Source organism: Cucurbitaria berberidis, assembly GCF_010015615.1.
Source record: "Cucurbitaria berberidis CBS 394.84 unplaced genomic scaffold K460scaffold_4, whole genome shotgun sequence".
Classification (NCBI taxonomy): domain Eukaryota; kingdom Fungi; phylum Ascomycota; class Dothideomycetes; order Pleosporales; family Cucurbitariaceae; genus Cucurbitaria; species Cucurbitaria berberidis.
In genome coordinates, this window is record NW_024468938.1 from 1768967 (window position 1) to 1788616 (window position 19650).

General features: G+C 53.2%; 5 protein-coding genes across 5 annotated transcripts; 1 reads left to right on the plus strand and 4 right to left on the minus strand.

Annotated features, from left to right (window-relative positions):
• Positions 1-53: 53 nt before the first annotated feature.
• K460DRAFT_315353 (uncharacterized protein) lies at positions 54-2407 on the minus strand (the record flags this gene model as incomplete). Its single annotated transcript, XM_040930310.1, has 2 exons — positions 54-1221; positions 1303-2407. 2 exons carry the CDS (start codon positions 2405-2407, stop codon positions 275-277), a joined length of 2052 nt encoding a protein of 683 aa, XP_040785816.1. The 3' UTR covers positions 54-274.
• Positions 2408-5961: 3554 nt separating this feature from the next.
• On the minus strand, positions 5962-8177 carry K460DRAFT_341169 (uncharacterized protein; the record flags this gene model as incomplete). The annotated part of the gene is made up of 2 exons (XM_040931142.1): positions 5962-7374; positions 7687-8177. The coding sequence occupies 2 exons, from the start codon at positions 8175-8177 to the stop codon at positions 6309-6311; spliced, it is 1557 nt and encodes a 518-aa protein (XP_040785817.1). The 3' UTR covers positions 5962-6308.
• A 564-nt stretch (positions 8178-8741) lies between these two features.
• Positions 8742-9638, minus strand: K460DRAFT_378438 (uncharacterized protein; the record flags this gene model as incomplete). The annotated part of the gene is made up of 1 exon (XM_040935073.1): positions 8742-9638. One exon carries the CDS (start codon positions 9636-9638, stop codon positions 8742-8744), a length of 897 nt encoding a protein of 298 aa, XP_040785818.1.
• Positions 9639-9932: 294 nt separating this feature from the next.
• On the plus strand, positions 9933-14211 carry K460DRAFT_368155 (uncharacterized protein). The gene is made up of 4 exons (XM_040933720.1): positions 9933-11813; positions 12026-12058; positions 12105-14028; positions 14090-14211. Exons 1-3 carry the CDS (start codon positions 10100-10102, stop codon positions 13895-13897), a joined length of 3540 nt encoding a protein of 1179 aa, XP_040785819.1. The 5' UTR covers positions 9933-10099; the 3' UTR covers positions 13898-14028; positions 14090-14211.
• A 3391-nt stretch (positions 14212-17602) lies between these two features.
• On the minus strand, positions 17603-18926 carry K460DRAFT_378440 (uncharacterized protein; the record flags this gene model as incomplete). Its single annotated transcript, XM_040935074.1, has 2 exons — positions 17603-18801; positions 18857-18926. 2 exons carry the CDS (start codon positions 18924-18926, stop codon positions 17603-17605), a joined length of 1269 nt encoding a protein of 422 aa, XP_040785820.1.
• Positions 18927-19650: the final 724 nt, after the last annotated feature.

The window sequence follows — 19650 nt, forward strand, 5'->3', positions numbered from 1 at the left end:
CGGACAAGAGACATAATAAAAAGAAAGGCACGTGATTTGCAAATCATAAAACAGTTCTTTTAGCTACCTATCCATAAGCATCGAAGCAAGGTATATCTATCAAAAGCGAGTGACCAACGAAGGCGCAACAGCATATATAAACATGTAAAAAGGGTATCAAGTGATCGCAAGGGAACGGTGAATATCAAAGGGGTATGTGCTGTACTGAAACCACAAAGTCTATATAGGGACGGTAAGGAAACAACCCAAAAAAAACTTTGTAAAAGAGAAAACCCTAGTACTTCGGCCTCCCTTTCCCGCTCAAAGTCGAGCGTGGTGGGTATGTCGGAACTTGCTCTTCGTCCGAATCGTCTTCGTACAGTCCTTCGTAGCCGGACGCTCGGCCCATGGCGCGAGTAGCCTGCTGTACGCGGCTGTGTGTAGGAGAGCGGTTGACGACCGCCTCACCGTGCTGATGATGTTTGTTGTATCGAGCATCGCCAAGTGGACGGATGCTAGGCAGCGCGTCCTGCATCGCGCGCGCATCCCACGGATCATGGACGGCGGATGTTGGTGAGAGCACGGAAGGAGTCGGCGCGAAGGGATTGTCAAGGGTTGAACCGGAGCCGCGGGTTGGTGGTGCCGCGAAGGGATTTTCTAGTGTGTACGAGGGTCGACGGGCAGACGGGGGACGATTGTACTCTTGATTGAAGTTCGCGGGGAAAGAGAGTGGCGGGCCACTCTGGCGTGCGCTAGACGGACGAGCATTGTAGTTCTGTGCCACTTGAGGGTTCGCCACAGGTGGATTGGGCTGGATGACACTGGCACGACGGTTACTATTCGACCTGCCTAGTCCCGACGGAGCTGCAGTAGATGAGACAGCATTCCGACCAGTGATCGAGTTGCGACGACCGAGAGCAGAGTTGGTGTTCGAAAGTGACCGGTCCCCACCACGCGGGTCCCAGTATCCAGGCATCTCCTGGTGTTGTCTGGAAGCTGCAAGTCTCTCTTCTCGCTCACGGGCCTCTGATACCTCCCTTTCACTTTGCATGTGCAGTCCGTCAGCGGCAAGAAGGCGTTTCTGTTCTTCAAACTGAGCTGGGGTCATCGAGCCTCGACGTGCCGCAGCCGGTCTTTTGGTGAAGTCATTCGTGGGGGGCTTCGAGTGTTCCTTTTTGCGGTCTTTCGCTGCTTGTTCTTCACGTTCCCGTTTTTCGCGCTCCTTCTGACTGCGTCGGCGGACTTCCTCACGTTCTGCAGCTCTGTCTTGCTCTTCACGTTCGCGTTTCTCGCGATCCTGTTTCTCGCGCTCCTTCTGACTACGTCGCCGAGCTTCCTCACGATCCTCAGCTCTTTCTTTCTCCTTTTCGGCATATGATCGTTCCGCCCGCTCTTGCGCTCGCGCCTCTGCGCGACCAAGTTCAAACCGGACTTGTTTGACATTCTCGGCTTTTGCCATCTCTTCAGCAACCTGGCGGCTCAGCTCTTCCTGTCGCCTGCGATCTTCTTCGTTCTTCTTGCGTCGCTCGTCGCGGTCTTTGCCCCGACGCGTGATTTCAGGTGCACCCGAGCTAGCGTGGGAAGAAGCAGAGCGATCGGCAAAGTCCGCGTAGTCGTGAGTGAGATGGCCTTCAGTGGTGCGCCTCTCTTGAGAGAAGTCCTGGGGAGTGATGATGGAAGTACGGTAAGAGGTAGATATTCCCGGCTGAGTGCGCGATGGTGAAGGTGGGGCGGCAGCAGTAGACGAATGGTGTATTATCGTGGGAGGATACCTTGCCGGCCGATGGCCGGTAGGAGAGTCATGGTCAGGATCTGAGGTGATATATAGTGAAGGCGTTCGACTAGAGCCAGTGAATGACGAGGTTGAGGATGTTTGGCGGTGATGTTGAGTATGAGGGGCAGTGGGCGTGGCGTAATAACCATCCGAGTGACCAAATGCAGCTGGTGGAGGCAAGGGAGCTTCAGGGAAACCCGTTCTGATTGTGTGCGAAGCGTCCGAGCCGGGGGAATCAACTGCAATCTCACCCGACCCAACGGAGCTGGCGCCCATAGATGAACGCTTGTACGTTCCGGTAGAAACTGAAACAGAGGAGTACTTTGTGCCTTTGCCCTTCTTAGCGCCAAACTCGATGATAATCTCTGGCTTGATCGCCTTTTGTCCGTCCCGAGTGGAGGGCCGTGAGCCAGTTCCAGATGGCCGCCGCTGCTGGGTAAGGTAGGTCCCCGTGCCAGTTGGAGTCGGTGGGTTGATTGGAGAAGGTGTATCGTCGCGGGTAACAGTTGCTTTCTTGGGGTAGTATTCGGTCTTACGTCTCTTGACTTTTGAGCATAGCTTCCCACCCCGAGACTTGTCACAGGGAAAGGCCTCCTCGAACTTGGATCGATGCCCATCGGCACGAATATAAATGCGTTCCTCGATTCGACACATGGTGACGGTAAGCTGTTGGCAGGGCTGAGTCCAACTGGCTTTGTTCGAGTAGTGATGTGTACGTCTCCTCGCCTCAACCCAGTGGCGGTTGGGCTGGAGGTTTCGAAATTGGCGTTGGTATTCTTAGATCAGCTTATCCGAAGCACGACCCCGGGTCGGAGAAATAGGCAAAGTTGGTGGTACCTTGCAGCAACCACCAGGAATGTAATATTTGTTGACGTGGGGAGGAGAGGGATCGAGGAGAACGGATGAGTCACCAGACGTTTTGTTTATCTGGTATGGTTCTGGCGCGTGGACTGACGAGGGGGAGTGATGGTATTTAAGGAGACAGGTGACAGGACGACTGAGACAAGTTACAAATAGGATGAGTGTGTAGTTGTCAGTGCGAGGAGGCGTGATCCCCAAAGCGAAAGAGTCAGCGAGGCGAAAGTGTAATAATAAAGAGATGATGTGCAGAAGGCAGCTGCAGGCAACTATGCAACTTTGAGCAGCAAAGGTGCAGCCCTACTGGGCGAAAGGTGTTTTATGTGCGCGCGGCGGCAGATTGTAGCCTGAAAAGCGCGCAACGAGTGGACCAGGGTGAAATTACCAACAAGGAGCGAAACGGGACTACAGAAGAAAAATAATAGAGCCGGGCTAGCAGAGGAATGCATGAACGTGATCTGGGCGTAATGGGGTCCCTTTTCTCTTGGTGCGCAGCGGTGAATGCACAGCCTGCGAAGGGGTAAGCCACAAGCGGACCCTTGCTGCGACCGGTGTCCTCTGCCTGGGAATGATGAAGAGGGAGTCAGGCGGCTACTATTGGAGAGCAGATGGAATCTTTCGTCCGACAGCCGGTTTGTTCACCCGCTGCGGCCGCGACGATGTCTCATATCATAGCAGATGGCTTCGCTGGGCAGCAATGGCAAGCCGCCCCTGTCCATAGTCGGTGTCCCCAAGCCCGGCTATCGCGAGCGCGTTGCCCATGCGACAAGCTTCGGTCCATGCTGGGACGGGCGCGCAACTGCTGATGGTAGTCAACAAGAAGTAGGTAGCGCGTTGTAGCTGAAGGGTCGAGCTGACGGTCGACTGGCGAGTGAGAGGGAGGCTATGCATGGAGTCCTGGCCGTATCTCTAGGCAGGAGGTGCTTCAGGCCAGGCACCAAAGGCCGCGGATTTGCTGCTGATCGGCGCCCAATGCCCGACCATATTGCCTTTGCAGACGGCGATGATATGGGTGGATGGATGTGTGTCGCCTTGGCTGTTGGATTCGCTGGTGGGGCCTTTTTGGTTTCGCACGCTAAGGGATGCACCCGCACACTGCCGCTCCGCTGCACATGGCGATGCACCGTTCGCATACTGTCCTCACGCACGTCCTGAAATCTCACCACTGCGTCGGTTACATTGTGTACGCTCTTGTTGATGCTGTCCAATAGCACCTTAATCATCAAATTATGGCGCTACGAGAAGAATCTTTTGAAGACGGGTGATGAGGAGGCAAATCGCTGTCCGCGTGAGCCATCCGCGCCCTGTTGCCTTGAGCCATGCGAAGTCGGACAGAGATGGGACGATAGTCTTCCCCTTTGAGGAGAAGAAGAATAGCAAACGGCTTTGTCAGCGCTTGTTTTCTTTTGCTCCATATCCGCGACCGTCGCTGCATCCGAGCTGCACTCGTGTCAAACCGTTTCGTCCTACCCCAGTCATCCCATTGATCCCTCCGCCTCGAATTGCGTAGACCTCCAAACCCTCTTCTTCATATTTTGGGGGCCGACTTCCCAGATTCACAGACCGACTTTTCCTAGAGCAATAAATCGCTTCGCAATCAACAATCAAGCGACACCGATAGTCCAGCATGGGCGTGTTCCCAATCGGGAAGCACGGCCACAACGTAAGCAGCCACAATGAACATGTGGCGCATGGCGTCCCAAATAGCCTGGTAGAGGTCGAAGAATAGGACCAGAGTTTGAGCATTGATCCAAGACTCGTCACCAGTCAGACACTCTTCCCAGATTTGCGAGCTTTCGAGCTTGATGAGGAAAGGAAAGCGCACTTTGTCTGCCGCCAGCCAACTCTCGATTCACAAGCTAAATATAGCGGGCGAAAATCATAGCAGACTCGACTCAAGTACTCTTCCATGTCTAACAGTCCCTGCAATTCCTGGTTATCCACATTCATACGCCGGTTATTTTGTCATATCCATCGACATCTTCATGCACACCAGACGAGCCACCACCATTTGATGCCGCTAAGCCTTGAAGGGCTAAGGCGTGCCGTGCCACAGTAACCGCCGGACTCTCCCTCTCACCGTCTACTCAGCCTCCCTTGGAGCTCAGACCTTTGTTACAGACCTTGGGGTAAGCATGTTCCTCGGCGATGATGCTTGTTCCAGACCCGCGCTCCAAGTGCAAGAGTGCTATGAGTCGCCTAATGTAGGAACCACTGCGAACAACGGAGCTACAGCAAACAGCTCCCAAGACGTACCTTAGGCAACAACGTATCATACAGAGACAAGACCTGGGGTTGCCAGCTGAATGGTGAATATATGGACTACCTTACCTACCGGACCGAGCGAGAACATTGAATCCTCCAGCATCTGCCCGTTCGCAATACACTACTCATGCGGCGTGGTTGAAGGTATTGCATACCATCAGCACGTCCCGTCTAGGATATTTACGCTAGAGAATTGTGATTAAGTAAGACACCTTTTCCTATTCCGAGGCATGAATACAGGCAACCGTATGCACTGATTGGATGTGCAGTAAACGGAGTCATCGGGCACGACGCCAGACTAGCATTCATCCATCTCCAATGACTAAGCATCCTAACCACTGCACCGTCTAGACGGAAGCACCAGCAAACTCTGAGTTGTTCGGCTGCTGACCAACTCAGACAGCAGATTACCAACTCCCCTACAGCCTCGCCCGTCTATATCTACCCCAATCCCGAGCGCGCTACAGTCTCACCTCCCGTCTTACCACACCTTCTCCGTGGGCCTTGCATGTAATCAGCCACGCTCCCTTCCCATTCCTATCGCAGGTATACACAGGCGTAATTAAGCTTTGCACAGGGGTACAGTGCGAGCTGAAGATGCTGCTTGGGTGGCTGGGTTGGGCATCGAGGGCCCAAAGATAAGGCTGTATGTAGCCTGGGAGTCAAAGGCCCAAATGTCTTGAAATGTCCCGAATGTTTTGGAGAGTATGAGACATTTGCTACTGATCCAGATGTCTCTATTAACCACGGGCGGAAAACGAAAACAAGGAAAACAGAGACGAGATGTCAATCAAGTGACTGCTAAATCACACCCGTTCTGTCCGCCGCGGTACGGTTTTCCTTTCAGTCTACTCCACCTCAAACCCCATGGCTGGAGTAAGAAAACGAAAACGTACACTGTCCATTTGGAAATCCAAATGCACTTTTTAACAGTCTTTTCCCGGCGCTGAGGTGTGGTGTTTTGTTGTTGTGACTTGCTGATATCGACGTAGCAGAGAAGAGTAATTGAAAAGTTTCTTAGTTTAACCGTGGAACAATTCAACTACCAAGTTGCTACTACTACTCCTACTACTACTCCTACTACTACTCCTACTACTACTACTTCCTGTCCTTATAGTATATAGTAGACGTCACACACTACGGTACACTGCACTGAGAGACGCCGACCGACCATCAAAGTCTTCAAAGTTTCCTTCTGCTGATTGCAGTAATACCTTTTTCATCACTGTAGGGTGGACTTATTGGGCACGAGTAGGAAAGTCACATTTGCGACGTATATTGAGACTCGCCTTGCCTTGATGAACAGCGGCAGAGAAAACATGACGGTAGTTGTTTGAAAGAATAGGATTTATACAAAAGTCTAGTTCCGATCCGATGCTCATAACTATACAATGTAACATGTACTATCCTACAAAGCCTACAACCTCCATCTCTATCTCAGCCCATCTGCCAGGCCACGGAGGCCTGATCGCGACCGCCCCTTCCCTTTTGACGTCATGCCGTCTAAGAAACTACTAATTTGCTTCGCCCGCTCGCTCTGCTCGTCCAACTCCTTGATACCACTCTTGCCCACGTCACCCAGACTCATGAGCGGATCGCTGTCAAAGCCCTCGCGCACGGGGGGCTTATCATCCAACTCGCCCCGTGCAACCTGTACTTCAGGCCCGGAGGAGCGCTTGAGCTTGATGTGGATTCGGCCATCGTTTTTGACGGAGCCAAACAGGGGCTGGACGAGGACCTTCTTGCCGCCCTCGGTGTCGATGTCGATTGTCTCGACGTCGCGCGCGTTGCTGATGTTGGCACGGCTTGCGCTGCTGGTGTCTGTGCTGCGGAATTGGTCGTTGGCTACGAAGCCGGCTACACCGAGACGGGCATAGACTTCCTTGGTTGTCGATGTTGTGCGCGGTTGGATGACGCGGGCAGGGACGGGAGATGGGCTACTTTGGGGGCCGAGAATGGGGTGGTTCGCAATATACGCTTTTGTGCGTAGATAGCCAAGACCTGCTGAGGGATGGGTGGAGAGGGGTGCGGTTTCTTGGTCGAATTGGTACTGGTCGATGTCGCGGTTCGAAGCATCTTCGGCGTACGCCTTGTATTTGAATTTGATTTCAGGGAGGCGGAGGAAGGGGAGGATGAGCTTTGTGACGAGTTTCGAGCCAAGGGGGTTGTTCGCTGTTTCTCTTCGCAGCGCCTTGATGCCGGCATCGACTTCTGCATCGGTGATGCGTGACCATTGCTTTTCCTGTTGTTGGTGCCAGATTTCAGCTTCTTGGATATCCATGGGCGCCGTTTCGCCGGCTTTCGATGCAGCAAGTCGCCGTGTGGTGTAGATCTCGTTCTTGACGAACTCGACCAGGTACTTGTTGAATTCTTCTCGTCGCTTGGAAATCTCCTTTGTGAGATACTCGGCAAATCCTTCAGCACCCAGGCCGGGCAGCCAAGGGCCTTCGTGCTTCCATCGCTTGGTGTTGTGCACAATCGGATCTACAGGCGGCGGGCTGAAGGGACTGAAGGGCGCTGGCGGAAGGGCGTGAGTTGCCGCTAAGGCGCTGTTGAAGGCTCTCTTTGCCTCCCGACTTTGTACACGGAAGGCCCGCAATTCCTCCGGTCGGTCTTTCCCGGTGACCCCAAGAGCCTCCCATTCTGCCTTCTTTGCCTCCCATTTCTCTTTCCAGACTGCCTGGAAAGCTTTCCGCTCTGCCTCGACCGTCTTCCTCCGTTGTGCCTCGAACGCCTTGTGTTCTGTCTCCTGTGCCTTTCGCCCTGCCTTGTGGTTCTTCTCCCTGTTGGTCTTGAGCGCCTTCAGATACAGCCCAGCCTCGTCCAGGCCCAGGTCAGTATCGTACGACGTCGTGTCATCGCGGACCTCGAAGGCGCCAGCTGGTGGGGTGCCCGATAAATCATACTCTCGCATCTGCGTCATGCCCTTCATCATGGGCACACCCATCTCCTCCCACTTTTGTCTTGTGCGCACATGATCCGCAGCGCTATCAAAATCCGTGACATGCTCAATGGTATCCAGCTGCGTGACCCTGAGAACTGGGTCGCTAACCTGCACCAAATGACTCCGCGATGGCAGCGGCCTCTTCAAGCCCCAATCGCCTCGTGCAAGTGAGCTCTTGGTGGTCGCAATGGCTTGGTGTGTGGGATAGGGAAGTGTGGCCGAGTCCGAGGCTTTGCTAATGCCGGCACCGAAGGTTTCGCTCACGGGAGGTCGAGGGAGCGGGTTGGGGAGGGAGAAGAGGCGCGAGTTGCGCAGGAGATTGGCGGTTGGTGAGAGGGACTGGCGGACCTGTGCCATGGCGATGCGACAGCCGCGTGCGGGGTGTCAATGGCGGCTGAAGTGGTGGTGGTGATGCTTGAGGAAATGTTCGAGATGGATTTGCGGCGATACGTGGTCTGTGCACCACATAGGAACTCTGGATGCTTGACGGATGCACTACTATTCATTCATTGTGTGCTACTAATTTCGCATAAGTTATTACAACCGTGTCACTATTGAAAGTATGGGAATCCATAATGAGGTATCTGTACAGATAGATACCAAGACAAGCATTGTACCCAGATCCAGTATCAACGCATGCAGGCGTGACCACTTCTGACCAAGGCGCCATCTCCACTGACTTTGACTTCTCCCATACCCAAATGCTCAAATTTGGGTGCTCACTATCTCTACTTCTGTTAGACTATCTCTGCCCTATCGGCTTCCTGGTTGCAGGATGTGATAGCCCGTCATACTCTCTCCCGGCTACGTCTCTTCCGTAAACATGGTAGGGACGAAGCCCAACATATGTATATCGACCTTGGCTGTAGTCGTGCCGGGTTTGGAGTTGGTGGGTTGACGTTGTTCTGTTGACTTCAATCCTCATCCAGGCAAATGTTTGTCCCAGTCTTGCGGATCATCGTCCTCGTCTTTTTCCTCATCTTTCCTATCAGATCGAGGGACGTGACCCTCGATAGCCATGGTATGTTCGGAGCTCTGAGAAGGGAGCGACGGGGGCTGTGGCGGCACATTGGTTGCGAAACGTTCTGTGATCTGATCCTGGACAAGGTCGTTGTTCGCCTTGCTGAGCTGTCCTGGCTTCTCCCCGCGCTCGACTGCCAAATCTGTCATGGCATCTTCGCGTGCCGCCCATGCTGCAGCTAGGTCATCTTCGTCGTCGTTGGTAGACGAGGTTGGGCCTTCCTTTAGTCGCAGTGGCAGGGCCTTTTGGTGCTCGTCGGCATTCTCCACCATGAGTTCGATGGTGTCTCCATAGCCGCCTTGACGTGACCACGCAGGCTCCTCGCTGAGCTGCACCTTGACGTATAGGGCCCGCCTGGCGCAGTCGTCTGAGCACCAGACCTCGAGCACCTTCCTGTCGACAATCTCCACGCCGTGGTCTGTGTCGACGAACTGCTTCCTGGCAGTCGAGCGAGCCTTCCTCTTGGGCCGGGGGCAGAGGGCATAGCCGCATTTGTTGGCGATGTTGCGTTCTTCAATGAGGGCATCGTAGTCTGCAGGCTGGAAGGGGACGACGGCCTCACGGAACTGATGGGCGTCAGTGGCTGTGGGGCGTTTTGCATCTGCATTTGGCGACGCAGGAAAGTCCATCAGCGTCATGATGGACTCCAGGACCTGGCGCTCGACGCGCTTGCGCTCCTCGAGGATGTTGGCATGGTGGAGGGCGACGTCGAGGTGGCGCGGGTTGAGCGGCTTGGTCCTTCCTGGCGCGTTTGTGGAAACCGTCGTGGTCTTCTTCAGGATTGATTTGGGCGGCATGCCTGGGTATCGAGCAGAAGAGGCCGTGGTGCCCAGGTGTTTTGCATAGTTGGAGTGGAGGAGCCCGCTCAAGCTTCACTCCGTCTGGCGGCGGCCGCCAAGATTGCGCGGGGCTGTCTTCAAGTGGCTTCGTCACCGTCCACCCAAGCCTCTCCACACAAGCAGCCCTCCTCTCACCTCTGCCATTCCACCTTCGCCCACAGCTGCGTGGGTGCCACCAGTGAATAGTATGCAGCCCTGCAGTCCCGCCCTCCCCGCATTGTCCCCCAGGCTGACGTTGGCGTCCATCACAGAGAGCTCCCGAGACCCGCTGTCTGCCGCCGTCCATCACCACCTTATAGCACGCCCAGGCCCACCCTCCTCCGCTTGTAGCGCCATTTGGCGGCGACTACAGCTGTCACGTCCATTCCATCCAGCTGCCATCGTATCATCTCCGCGAATACACCCCCTGCCCGCTCACCATGTACAGAGTCAAAGCCGTCTACGACTACGCGTCCCCCCACGAGGATGACCTGAGCTTTCGCACTGGCCAGGTCATTACCGTCACAGAGGAGGAGGGCGACGACTGGTATGTGGGCGAGTACATAGACGACAGCGGGACCAAGCAGGATGGCCTCTTCCCCAGGAACTTTGTCGAAAAGTACGAGCCGGAGCCGCCGCCGCGGCCTAACCGGGCATCACGATACAAGCCACTGGAGCAGCCTGCCGCTGCCCAGGTCGCACCTCCTACGCCTGAGATAGCACACCAGGAGCCAGAACCCGAGCCAGTGCAGCACAAGGAGCCAGAACCCCCTAAACCCCAGCAGCCTCCTCCGCTCCAGGTGTCGACTTTAGCCATACCCGAGCCAACTCCAATTTCGCCCATCTCACCCCCGTCAGCTACCAGCGCCAAAGCCTCAGAGATTCCTCCCGCGCGGAATGAAGCGGCCAAGCCACCTCCACCTGCGAAAAAGGCCCCGCCACCCATTGCAGCCAAGAGCAATGCTTTCAGGGACCGCATCGCAGCTTTCAACGCTCCCGCTGCTGCCCCGATCCAGCCCTACAAGCCTGCCGGCGCCGCGACCACATTCATCAAGAAACCTTTTGTAGCCCCTCCGCCAAGTCGCAATGCCTACGTGCCTCCCCCCGTTCGCGAAACACCTCAAGCCAAGACGTATCGCCGCGAGGAAGATCCCGAGATTGCCGATCGTCAGGCGCAGGACCAGGACGCTGCAGAAAAGGCTGGGCTCGTCGCACATGATAGCTCCAACACACAAGAGGGCGAAGGGGAGGACCAGCCGAAGCCGACAAGCTTGAAGGAACGAATTGCCCTGTTGCAGAAGCAGCAGCAAGAACAGGCTGAGCGCGCGGCTGCTGCCATGCACAAAGAGAAGCCAAAGAGGCCGCCGGTCAAGAAGAGGACCGAGTCTCATGACGGCCATGCTGAGGAGAGCGAAGACACAGGCCTGGAGAGAGTGGCTAGCGGAGCTTCGAGAGAGCGTGGCTCCATGGACCACGCCCGACCGCCGCGAACTTCGCATGATTTGAAATCCCCTGACACGCACCACCGCCATCGCGAGCTGATGAGCGACGGCAACGATGCGGATCAATCTGGTGCTGGTGAGACGGAAGATGCGGAAGGTGAATCGACAAGTGTCGAAGATGATGACGACCGAACAAGGAGTCGACAGCCCGCCCCACCTCTGAGAGTTGCTACTGCCCCCTCAACAGAATCGCATGTTGGAGATGAACAACATGTCGAAGACGTGGCTGAGCAGGAGGACGAGAAGGAAGAAGACGATGAGATGGACGCCGAGACGAGGCGAAAGTTGGAGCTGCGCGAGCGCATGGCTAAAATGAGCGGCGGCATGGGCATGCCAGGCATGTTTGGTGGAATCCCAGTTGGCGGCCTTCCACCAAAGAAGAAGAAATCTACCGCAGAGCGAAAGGCCGAAGATCACGACGAGTACACTTCGCCTCAACAACGAATGCCCATGTTCGGCCTACCCGGGATGCCGTCTGTCAAGAGCCCAGAACAGGAGGATAAGCAACTGGCTGTCGAGAAAGAGGATGAAGTAAACCACTCTGTCACGGGCCTTCATCCCGCAGAAGAAGTGCCCGACGTTGAGGATCTGACGCCGTTACGCATCCAGCGGACACCCACTGGCGAGCGTCCACCGCCCATCCCATCAGACAGTAAGTTTCTTATTCCTCGCAAACCAGTCGATGTCTTCACTCGCCAAACCCTGGACCGCTTTCAGTTATCATGTTCCGAACTTGTGTCAAAGACCTATGTCGCTTGCGATGGTCTTTCGGAATATGTCATGACTGTAAGCGTGTCCAGTACGTTCTGGTGTAGTTTCAGGCACTCCTTTCGAGTACGGTTGGCGGATACTGACACTGCGTAGGGCGGCCCATCCCTCCACCTGTACCATCATCATGTAGGTAACAGTCCAAATTCTACTGTGCTGTCCTGACGTTATATAGCTCGACCTGTACCACCACCTCTTCCGAATATTGTCTCTCCGGGTCCTGGATCTGAATCTGGCGATGAGTTGACTGATAGCGGGGCTAATGCAATGTCGCCCCGAACTCCGTCTGCTCCATTCATGCCGGCCAACAAACGTAGCTCGTATTTTGGTTCAAACGACCCATCTCAAGGCTCTCCTGATAGAAACTTACCGCCATTTTCATTAGTAAGCCCCACATCACCGGGAGGGCATCGACCGCCTCCGCCGCCTCCGCCTACCCAGGCACCTCCATCTCGTCATGCAGATGTGCCTCTGAGGGGTCTGGATCGGAATGAAGGCGAGACCGACTACGAAGGCGACTATGATACCGACATTGCGCCTGGAGCAACCCACAAGGACGCCTTGAAATCTCACGCGAAGGAACCAAGCATGGAGGATAGCACTATAGCCGATGAACCAACGTCAGCTCGATCACCCACTACACCCTATGGTCTTCCACCTCTACCTCCTTCGGTACCACGTGCTGTTCCCCCTCCTCCTCCACAGCAGGCCCCCACTCGTCTATCAATGGACGCTCCACGTTCCGTACCGCCGCCACCGCCTGTTCCGCCTCCTACTCGCAACGTCCAATACGACGAAGACGACGATGACTACGACCCATTCAAATATACTGCACCTCCTGCTGCTGCACCTCCAGCGCCGAGGGCAGTGCCACCCCCTCCACAAAGCCAACCACCACCACCGCAGAATAGACCACCGCCGCCCATGCCTCCTTCAATCCCACCTGTACCGCAGCGCGAGCAATATGAGTCATCAGATGAGGATGATTTATACTCTGCACCGCCGCCTAGGAAATCACACGACCGACCACCACCTCCACCACCTCAGGCTCCACCTCACCAGTATGCGCCTCCAATTCCACCACAAGAACGACCCGCTCCCCCACTGCCGCCAGCCGACACCCAACCTCGGGTCCCTATGACAAGGAAATCGCTCGATGTAAATCGTACACTAGGAGGACGAGTGTCCACAGATCAAGCACGGCCATCTACGAACCAAGACTTCATAGCCAGCGACATTGATCTCGGCCTCGGTTCGCGTTGGTGGACGCAAGCAAACTTACTTCCTCCATCCCTACAGAACCGCAAAGACGTGCTCGTTGACATGACCGAGTCACAATCTGGAAACACGATCGAAAAGCTGATTTCTATCATATACATTGACTATTCGCAAACCACTGTATCCGCACGCTTTGAGATTAACAACGCCTCCGACGTTGATCTAGACCAGCGTCACAACGCACCACCTCCGCGCCAAAGACCAGATCAGCTCGAGAACGCATACGAGCAGTTTGGCCGTCGTATCGCCAAGGACGTCGAGTCGAAGCAGAACACAATTGTCGGCAACGGCACCCCTCAGGGCCTCATTGACGAACTGCTGAAGCCATACAAAGACGCGCTTCCACCCGTTTCCACCCGCGCCTACGGTGCGCTCGTCTACGCCAACCTGGCCAACGCATCTACCCAGTCGCACGACGAGATTCGCCCGGGCGACATTGTCAGCTTCCGCAATGCAAAGTTCCAGGGTAAAACAGGCGCTATGCATGCCAAGTACGCGGTTGATGTAGGCAAGCCCGACCACGTTGGTGTGGTTGTCGAGTGGGATGGTAGCAAGAAGAAGGTCCGAGTTTGGGAACAGGGCAGGGAGCACAGGAAAGTAAAGCCTGAGAGCTTCAAGATGGGGGATTTGCGCTCTGGGGAAGTGCGTGTATGGCGTGTCATGAGTAAGAGTTGGGTTGGGTGGAGTTGAAGTCTTTGAAAGAGACATGTATTGTGTGTGAGTGTGTGCTACGATGAAAAACGGGGAAAGGGAAAGGAAACGGAAGAAGAGGTAGAGTGTATGTAACTAGCATCAGCGGAATGGTATTTGATAGCTCTTGTGTATGCAATTACCTGGTGTCAATTCTCCGAGTGCATTGTTGCATGGACTGACTAATTACAGTACTTCGATCTGACTTGTTCTCTCGTTTCTCGCTTGTTTCCTCGTAGCTATGCAAGCCTTCCGAACAGAGGTATGAGGGACGTTCTTAATGTTGATGGCTCTGAGTGGAGACATGGGAAATTGGGGCTTCTGCTGTCTTCGTCGAGTATGCGCATTAGCCGTGTGTGTATGCTATCACTTCCTAAAAACCGTATTGTTTTTCCATGTTTGTGTCTTATGCCATCGCAGCTCTGTCTGTCTTTTCTTCGTTCATGGCCATGGCCATCGCCATTAATCTCTCTTCCGTTCCGTACTCTCTCGAGATTGGGGTGGTGTGTGTTGTGTCGACGATAATGGAGACCGGTTTTGAGACTCTGTTTTGGGCTAAACCACTTGCTGCAGTCTCACAGTCGAGCCTTCGAAGCAGTGACCATACCAGGTTTGCCATCCGACCCTTGGCCTATTAGCTATATATGCTGCGTTCTACCACTCTTTCAACTCTTCTACTCCCTCTGGAGTCCAAGGTAGGTGGTTGATAGTCGATGGTCGAGGTCGACAGGCCGAACTGCCTGAGTGGGCGGTATCTTCGTAGTGCAGCTCGTACCTCGTAGTCTATAAATAGTGGGTGACGAGTGAGGGAGGACTATTCTCAAGATTTTACAGATGGAGAAGTTCGGCAAGGGAATGCACGGCTCTCAGTGGCTTTGGGATTTTCACTGTGTATGAGACTAGTTAGTAATTTAGTTTAGTAACTTCGTCATATCACATCATTCCCAGATACCGAATGGCTATACATGATGATGTTGATGTTGTATTGTACCAGCGCCTTGACGAAATGTCAAGACAGATATCATGTAAATTGTGCGTGAGAGAGAGAGAGAGAGAGAACCGAACAAGGTAAGAAAGATCGTGGTGGGGCCGTGAAACTGCTAATATCACTGCCGTTTTCTGGCCGAACTGGATGGATGGGCGGCGTCAACACGGTTCTCCAGTACATCAACCTGAGTCATACCGCGATAGATATCGTCGACGACATCGATCCGTATCTTCGTAAAAACTGTTTTAGCAACACTGATCCAATACCCAAGCAAACCAGGTCGATCAGTATAGTAGTTCGACTGGTGTGAACCGGTAACTGATCCGTATCTAGTGTAGTTAAGAACAATGGACATTATTAGCCATATTGGTACAAGGCGCTAGTCGCCGATGTCTCGAAGCGGTAAGGGAGGAGGAGGGATGAGGGAGAGGGCGTGAGGCCAAAATGTGGATGAACTGCCAAGTCCCATGCAACAGGAGAAACTTATCCATGCCACGTGATTCTCATGAGTCCGAAGGCTGCATATTGGTTGAAGATGGTCGCTTGCCTTTTGAGGAGTCACCTGCAATCATAATGAAAGTCTGTTGGGATGGGTTGTAGTTGTTATTGTAAATAGCTCACCGCTAACCTAATCTGTTACCGTGGTTGACCGTCGGCTCCGAGCTCAACCTATCCTATAAGCTGCGAAGTAATCAACATTATGTCCGCTCTTATAGATCACCTTATAAACTAGCAACAGACCAACAGGGTGCCCTAGAGCGAGCATATGGCGCTGCTTAAACCCTCTTTTACGACTTATAACCTAGGAGACGGATTATCTGATCCACCAGACACTTCAACGTATGCAAAACCCTCCCTTTCTTCTTCCCACGCCCTTTTCCTTCCTTTCTTTGTGTCCAGATAAATCGCTTAGGCCTCGCGTGCATCTCCTTCTTTCTAGCGTGCCGATAGTACTCGCACTCCACTTTCCATCCGTATTCGTGCAAGAGTCTTTGCTCGTCCTTGGGGCTGTAAGGATAACGGTAGTCTCCTGATCGGTAGATATGGTATGGATACGTTGCCTCGGTGTTCAGTTCCTTGACCTCGAGTATGATATTGCGGACATTAATATCAGTCTGTCCAGTAAAAAAGAATGGCAGATATGGCTCGTATGCACAGAAAGACCGAAGGCGGTGCTGGTCGTTAGAGCATATTTGTGGACAGACAAAGCAGTTCAACCGTGCTGCGAATGGCAGTATATTACTGTAAGTCGTTCGTGGGAGGTAGTAATAGTCCAGCAGATTCCCTGAGACAATGTTGAAAACAGTCTTGGACAAAAGGCTGTCAGGATCTGGCATGTCGTGTATCTGGATAATGATTGTGTAGAGATGAAGTTCCGCTATAATGCGCAAATAGTTCAGCGCTGCCATCTGTTGGTCCAGCTTATGTTCTTCGAGCATCCACCGCGGAATGGAAATCGTAATCGTCGTGAGTTTGCAGTACGGGACAGATCGAGGCGGCAGCAGGAAGTTCACGCCCCTGGGAAGGTGAACTTTGATTGATTCGTAGAAAGCGATGGCTTGCCGGCAAAGCTCGCCATCTATTTCTGCTCTGATCTTCGTGCAAGTCAGATACAGTCCTGAGTAGTCGTGGAACGGTGACTTCAAGGCTGTGAAGACATTCCGGTAAGTTTCAAGGCGGATTTCGGTTGGGATTTCAAGGAGGTAGGCTCGTTTTGCCTTACGTAGGTGCTTGGTAAACTTCAGCATAGTGTGAGATGTATGTCGAGGATGCTCCTGTGTGCAGACCTACACGAGCTTTTGTAGTTTCTCGATGTAGTTGTACGGAGATGAAAAAATGGAGACAGCACTCTGTGGGTGTGCTTGGCCACAGATCCAAACAGCGCCCACGCCCTGGTTGGGTTATCGCTGAACTATAGTTGTACTTTGAGTGCGGAGAGATCTGTGATTACGTGGAACCACGGTTGCGATGCCACGAGGATTTTAACCACAACCTCATTCTCTAAGTATGATTGCCCATCGAAGCGATGCTTTCAAAGCTGTGTCGGGTATCTTTAGCATTGTTTATTTCGCTGTTTACACATTAGCGACCAACAAGGCCTTAGGATGAGCGAAGAGTTCAAGCCCTTTCAAATGCAGCACAACCCAAATTAATAAGATCCGAAATTGCACAAATAGGATATTTACGGTCCTATCTACCTGCCTCACTGCCACTAGTCACCCTCGGTTCGCATCGCCCAGCCCACCGTATATTACGCGTCCCTGGGTTCATATAATATTATGCGTTTGAGAAATTTCATATTACCAAGGTACCGCTTCAATTCTGAAAAAATCATTGCCATCCTAGCCCGAGGGGATGCGAGGTTGAAGTAGTAAAATGCTGCGCACGGATTATGTGAAACAAGCGAAACCCCGCACACGTGCATCATCATTCACGCATTGCGCTAGCCCGCACAATGCTATGTTGTGAATGATTTGTTCGCACCGAGAAGGTGAATGGCTATCCATCTACTAAACGAGGTGTTTATAGTTCGATGTCGCCCTAGATGCTGCTTCCAGCCAAATGCGCCGAAGCGTAGACAAGTCGCCACTGAATAAAACGCAAAGGAGAACACCATGCACCGGACACCAAATCTTCGAGTATGCTAACCCAGAAATTGATGAAACGCCACGCCAATGTCGTATGAAAGTGGGGAAAGAAAAGAGCTCAAGCTAGAACTACGAAAGATCCATAGGGTCCCCAGCGTTGCTACCCGCACCAGTCGATCCGCGAGGGCGATGAGTTTTTGTAGTAGGAGGTAAATGCTGAGCGTAGATGCTTTGCATGGCTGGAGCTGGAATATTGATACCAGTATTGACGCCATCGCGTACTTGAGGAGGAGCAACATAACCCATGTGAGGTTGAGGATATACAGGAGGAGTTGAAGGTGTAGCTGGCGTTGAGGATTTGCGAGGCTGCTTACGCCCGCCTATGCGCTGCGCTCGAGGAGCAGGGAAGCAGGCATTCTTAACCCGGGTCTGAAACTCGTTGGCGAAGTTATCGTACGGCTTCTTCTCCTCGGTTGACTTCCAGCCCATTTTGTTCTTCATGCACTCCGCCTTGCGGTGGCTGATAGTGGAACCTTCGATGCGGATGCCATTGTTCTCGAAGCGCCGACAGCAGTCAGATCGGGAAAGAATCAGCAATACGACAAGAAGACTGACGTTGTCGTTGTCGAGGAGGTGGGGAGCAAAGTCACACACGTTGCAGGCAAAGCGCCGCATGTCTTCGAGCTCTTTCGTGTCGGTACAGTTGACGAAGCGCTCAGCCATGGAGAATGGGCGCACCATATCCCTACAGATGTGGTTTTGCAGAACGTTAGCGACTGAACTTACGGAGACCGGATATATGTTTTCACGATCGATCCTATTCGTGGCTGTTGATGATACGGTGCCGGCAATGTAAATGATTTCGATCTCATCGAACGGCCCACGGTTAATCTTCAGATCCTTTGGCGCCTTAGAACCCTTGAGAGCTTCTTGATGTTTGATGGTAGCCTCGCGCGCTGCCTTTACAGCATCACGTGGAGTGATAAGGTTATGCTCGGCGGCCAGTGCTATGGAGTCCTTGTGCATCTCGAATTTCGAAAGCTTGCGTTCGACGTCAGGGGAGCGGATCCAGTCCTCGGACCAAGGTTCCTCGGCAAGTACTTTGTAAAAGACCTTGGTCAGGGCGCGGAGTTTGATCTCTTGATCAGAGAGCTGGCGCTTGCCGAAGTAGAGCTCATCAGTCTCCACGTAAGCGGACTCGATGAAAGTCTTCCGGTCCTTTTGAGTCAACTGGCCTCTAGCGGGGTCATTCTTCCATTCTTGAATGATGTGCATGAACTTGGCGTGAAAAATATCATCGAAATGTTTAGAAAATGGCGTCGCGGTAGCTGTGAGTTGTGAGTAATTATTCTTATGTGAAGGAATAACGCGTTGCTTGCTTACAAGCCGGTGTAGTTTGCTGTGTCGGAGAAGGTGAGGCCGCGGCGTTCTGGGTGATTGGGGCAGGTGACATGGTGACCTGTGCACGATATAGATCGTGATATATCGAAACAGGTACCTGGAGGACCACTGCAAGTCGCTGTATACAGCCAAAAAGGGGCAGACAATGATGGAACTTGATGGGGTTGAGGCGTGACGCTGGCGGTTGAGTTGGTAGTTGCGGGGTGGTTGGGACTGTCGGAGCTCGAGGTGTCAGGCAAAAACATTCACGCTCGCGTACTAGCGCGGCTAGGGTCCTCTTGGCGAGAGTTGTCAGTCACGTGAATACGTGGTAGAGCTATCGGTCTAGCGAACACGTCATCGCTCAACACATAGCTAGGCAGATTGAACAGTACCAACGACAATCTCATCACGATACACCAATTGAATTCTGGAATCCAGTCGCCTTCAGCTTCGCGTCGTCGGCTTGAGCATTTCGGGTCATCAATGATGGTTTGTCAAAGTAAGCGTAATAGCTCACGCTCACAAATACCCTAGTCCCTTAGAGTAAGTAGCGCTCACACTGCAATATACTATACATAGCTCCCCTATGTCTTTTTCTTCAAATAATTGCAATACGTGTCTTCAATGTTCAGTTACCGTCGCGAAACCAGTTTTCATCGCCTGTGTTCCAGAATGCTAGTAAAAGATCCGCTTCTGTGTAACCGCTTCGAGTGCGCCCGTGACTTGTAAGTGCGGAATACAATTGTAGCTAGAGTCTTGGAAAAGCATAGCTGTCACCATCTTCACATCGATCT